This window comes from Geospiza fortis, unplaced genomic scaffold (genome assembly GCF_000277835.1).
Source record: "Geospiza fortis unplaced genomic scaffold, GeoFor_1.0 scaffold891, whole genome shotgun sequence".
NCBI classification, from domain to species: domain Eukaryota; kingdom Metazoa; phylum Chordata; class Aves; order Passeriformes; family Thraupidae; genus Geospiza; species Geospiza fortis.
Genome location: NW_005054649.1, coordinates 224,030 through 228,593, shown reverse-complemented (window position 1 = coordinate 228,593; position 4,564 = coordinate 224,030). Strand labels below are relative to the sequence as shown.

Below are 4,564 nucleotides of genomic sequence, written 5' to 3'. Positions count from 1 at the left end.
GGGGAACGGGTCCGAGCTCGGGGCTTTTGCGCAGCGCTCTCGGGCATGGGGTGCGGTGCTGCGGTGTCTGTGCAGGGCCGGGACTGGGACTCCATGGTCCTTGTGGGTCCCTTCTGGCTCAGGAGATCATGTGATTCTATGTGGGTCAATACCGGCGTGTTTCTTGCTGAGCTATTGATGCGTCGGGGTAACACTCCCTTACCCATTTTCGCTCACCTGTTTCATTCTTTGTGGTCACTGCTCTATGGCATTGCCCAAAGGAGCCCTGTGTCAGTGCCAGTGATATTTTTTGCTCCTCGGCTAAGCCACATTTGCCATGGTGTTAATAGTGATTTTACTGAGTGGGTGATTTCATCAGGAGTGCTGGATGCTGACAAGCAGGGTGTCATTCTGCACTGCCACAATCAGAAATCAGGTCTGCCTGCCAGGATCCCCAGTGCCATTGGCTGCTTCAAAGGGCAGCATCTCTCACTGAGTGAGGCTGGCCTGTGACAGAAGGTCAGCATGACAGGAAGGATGGCAGTGAGCCTCTGGCACAGGCGGCCCAGAGGAGCTGTGACTGCCCCATTCATAGAAGTATTCAAGGCCAGGTTGGACAGGGCTTGGAGCAACCTCCTGCTCTAGTGAAAGGTGTCCCTATCCATGGCAGCAGGCTTGGAATTAAATGTGCTGGAAGATGTAACCCAAACACTTTGGGATTCTGTGATTCTATGATTTTCTTGTACTGTAGGAGGAAAGGAAGAGGGAACATGCAGATGAGCATTGTAGCTTCTCAGAAAATTAGTAGGGACTGTTTCACTGCTGCTGCTTCTTGGTTCTTAGCTTTCCCTGTTTTTATTTTCTAGTCAATTCATTTTTTGTCCAAGCCTTTTCTCACACTTGCAGGCAATACTTTGTACGCTCTATTCCTAGTCTAGTCTTTCCTGCAAGTGGGGGTTAGTCCCATCACATTCAGAAAACAGCTCACTGTTGTGGCTGCTCACTTAGTTCTGATGGTCTGGTTTTGTTTAGATGACATTTAGATATTTAGCTGGTGGAAGTTCCTACTAGACCATATATATCCTCCTGCTCAGCTGAAAAGCTGAGTGTCATTGCATCCTGGTCTCCTCAACGCTTCTGCAGAAATGGGAGTTGTTTTTGTAGTCCTGGGCCTTTTGATGCAGGGGCTTATGGCTTCCCTTGTGTTTGTAAATCTGTAACACTTCTGGTCTTCTCTATAGAGGTGGATGCTCTTACAAAGGAGCTGGAGGATTTTGAGTTAAAGAAAGCTGCTGCCCGAGCTGTGACAGGAGTGCTGGCCTCCCACCCCAACAGCACTGATGTGCATATCATCAACCTCTCACTGACCTTCCATGGCCAGGAGCTGCTGAGTGACACCAAACTGGAGCTGAACTCTGGGAGACGCTATGGCCTGATTGGACTCAATGGCATTGGTAAGCTGAGGGCGAGCAGCGTGGCTTCCTGGAATTCAGTAAAGGTCTCTGCTGAGAAGCTGGGCAGGTGCAGTTGGGAAGTAGAGGGAGGGCTGTTAAGCAGATATGGCTGGGACCCAGCAGGTTCTGTTCTCCCATATCTCCAGCCAGGAGGGGAATTGCTAGGATTGCTGATAGACGTCTGAGATTGCATTCTGGATTTGGACTGTGCTTTTGATCTTGTTTCTGTGGAGAGTTGGGAGAGTTGTCTGGGAGCTGTTAATCTGCCTGATGCCTGTTTGCCTGATTAGCCTAGTAAACCCAGTGCTGTTGGTGTTGGTCAAAGAACTTGTACTGTTCAGAGAAGTAGAAAACGTGTGGTTTGGCCTGACTAGGAAAACAACTGTACAGTCCGTGGAGAAAGTGATGCTACACTGAGAGATGCAGAATATGGCTGTGATTAGAGAGGTGCTAGTAAGAGTGATCCTCTGGTTTAAGTTTCAGGAAAACCCAAATTGTTTAGGAATGAGCGCATTACTTTCCTCTGTCTTAGAAGTCTTCAGAATCTGGGATTGTGATACCAGCTGTCAGACCTGGTTAGACAACAGAAACTACAACAGAGATAAAGTTTCCCAAATCTGGGTAAGGGCTGAAGTGCAGTGGTTTCCCAAAAGCTTCTTCATGTCTCAGTCCTGTCTTTGGGGTGGTGAGCCTTAGCTAGGAGGGCGGCCTGTCCTACCGAGACAGTGGGCTCTACTGTGACTCCAGTTCTTCTGGCCTCTAGGGGAAAAAACTCCCCAGGATTTTCTGAGGTCGGAAAGGGAAGGAATCACAGTGGGATCTGAGTGTATCTCATCTGTTTCACTGTGACGTTGTATCTCACTGACTCCAGCAATTAATTGTGATTATCTGCGCACAGGGAAATCCATGCTTTTGTCAGCGATTGGGAAGCGAGAAGTGCCCATCCCAGAGCACATTGACATCTATCACCTGACCCGAGAGATGCCTCCCAGTGACAAGACCCCTCTGCAGTGTGTGATGGAGGTGGATACAGAGAGGGCCATGCTGGAGCGAGAAGCAGAGCGTTTAGCTCATGAAGATGGTAAAGCTTCTCAGAGTCCCAGGGGACATTTCCTCCCTTTCCTTCCCTCCCAGAGAAATTGGGGTTCCTTGGGGAGGTTTTCACATGTTGTGGTACCTGTTTCCCCCAGCTGCCCTGTACTAATGGGCACAGATGACACTTCTTTGGATGAATTATTCCATGCGGCATCTTAAGAAGTGTTTCAGGCTTGGATATGGAGGGGGCTCAGTAGGAGTAAAGCAGAGGGGTTGTGAGGTTTCCCAGCTGTGCAGCCGAGAACCCTTTGTGGGCAGAGGTGCTGACTGCCAGGCTCTCTTTCAGCGGAATGTGAGAAACTCTTGGAGTTATATGAACGCCTGGAGGAGCTGGATGCTGATAAGGCAGAAGCACGAGCCTCACGTATCCTTCACGGCTTGGGGTTCACGCCAGCCATGCAGAGGAAGAAGCTGAAGGACTTTAGTGGTGGCTGGCGAATGAGGGTGGCACTTGCCAGGTGAGTGAGAGTGCATGCCTGCTCGTGAGTGCAGAGTCACAGGCAGTCGTAAGGACTCAGAGCAGGTTGAGAGGCTTTGGGTTCCCTTCACTTAACTGTGCTGTCATCTCCCCTGTCCTTGCAGAGCACTCTTCATTAGGCCTTTCATGCTGCTGCTCGATGAGCCCACAAACCACCTTGACCTGGATGCCTGTGTGTGGTTGGAGGAAGAGCTGAAAACGTAAGCGTGGAGGAGTTTGCTGCTTCTGTGGGTTGTGCTTTTCTCAGCGTGTGAGCATGAACATCTTGTCAGCACCTAAGCAAGTTCTGCAGGAATAACTGTATAGTTCTTGTGGGTGCAAAACTGTGTTGCAGTACCAGTGACACCCGCTTGCTGCTGAGATTCTTTGACACAAGGATAAAGAATTCAGTTCAACTTCCTGTCTCCGTGGCACTGAAGAAATGAGAAATGCTGATTTGTACGTCCAGGTTAAAGGTGCTTCCTTGAAAGCCAGGAGCAGGCCTTGGCAGCCTGTGTACCAGCATTATGTACTGTACTAGTACATAATGAGCTTTCCAGACCTGGCTCTCAGCTCATTTTCCTCCCCACCATTTCTCTGTTTTCACAGAACTGTAGTAGCTGGGTGTGTTGGTTTCATCTTTTGCTAGTGTGTGAGGTGCCTAGTTTTCATAACAAAGGTAAAAGTTGTAAGGCAAAAAGCTTAGGAACAGTTAGGAAGCTCAGGTTATGGGGTGTGCATTAAAAGAACTGTATTGTGGAAGGGCTTTGCCTTTGCAGAGGTTTTCCCATCAGCTCTGTCAGTTGAACTTTTTGTGTCCTTGCTTTAGAAGTGAGTTGCTTTAGCAAAGAACTTTGAACCACTTTTGGTGAGGCTTTAACCCGTCATTGTACGGATTTGGAGCAGAGCCAGCTGCAGTGTGCATATGGATGGGAGTCTGTACTGAGGAGATAGCTTCACACAGCAACAAGGGGACAGTAAGCAGCCAAGGTTGAAACTTCTTAGAAACGTGATGCCAATGGAGGCAGCTGCATCAGTGACACAAGTCACTTGCCTCAAAGGCAATCAGTTCTGGACTTCTTGTGGTAACAGGCAAAGACTATGTAATGGTGCAGGGTGTTTTGCTACAGTGAAAACTGTTGGCAGGATTTACTCACTGCAATTGGTTGTAGCTGCAGTACTGCTGTTTACCAGAGCATGCATATAAAGCCTTTGTCACCACTGGGGCTAACAAATGGGATTTCTTTTCCTAATTTAGTCTGTAATAACTTACGTGGTGCCACAGGTTCAAGCGGATTCTTGTGCTGATATCCCACTCCCAGGACTTCCTGAATGGCGTCTGCACCAACATCATCCACATGCACAACCGCAAACTTAAGTATTACACGGTGAGTGAACAGAGCCCCTGTAACCAGGGCAGGCACAGGGGCTGTTCTCTGGACGCGTCTGATGTGCCATGCTCTCTTTCCAGGGAAATTATGATCAGTATGTAAAGACCCGCTTAGAACTAGAAGAAAATCAAATGAAGCGATTCCACTGGGAGCAAGATCAGATCGCTCATATGAAGGTACCTGCCTAG

General features: G+C 48.9%; 1 protein-coding gene across 2 annotated transcripts in view; it reads left to right on the top strand.

Annotated features, from left to right (window-relative positions):
* The first annotated feature begins 1,224 nt into the window (after window positions 1-1,224).
* LOC102035090 (ATP-binding cassette sub-family F member 2) overlaps window positions 1,225-4,564 on the top strand; it is a 7,605-nt gene continuing 4,265 nt past the window's right edge. The window contains exons 1-6 of one of the 2 annotated variants that reach the window (XM_031064902.1): window positions 1,225-1,433; window positions 2,332-2,514; window positions 2,815-2,986; window positions 3,111-3,206; window positions 4,271-4,373; window positions 4,457-4,527. In XM_031064902.1, coding sequence (XP_030920762.1) covers window positions 2,340-2,514; window positions 2,815-2,986; window positions 3,111-3,206; window positions 4,271-4,373; window positions 4,457-4,527 — 617 coding nt within the window. In that variant the 5' untranslated portion in view covers window positions 1,225-1,433; window positions 2,332-2,339. Of the gene's footprint in view, window positions 1,434-2,331; window positions 2,515-2,814; window positions 2,987-3,110; window positions 3,207-4,270; window positions 4,374-4,456; window positions 4,553-4,564 lie in introns of both variants that reach the window. The other variant, XM_031064901.1, reaches the window with a different exon arrangement.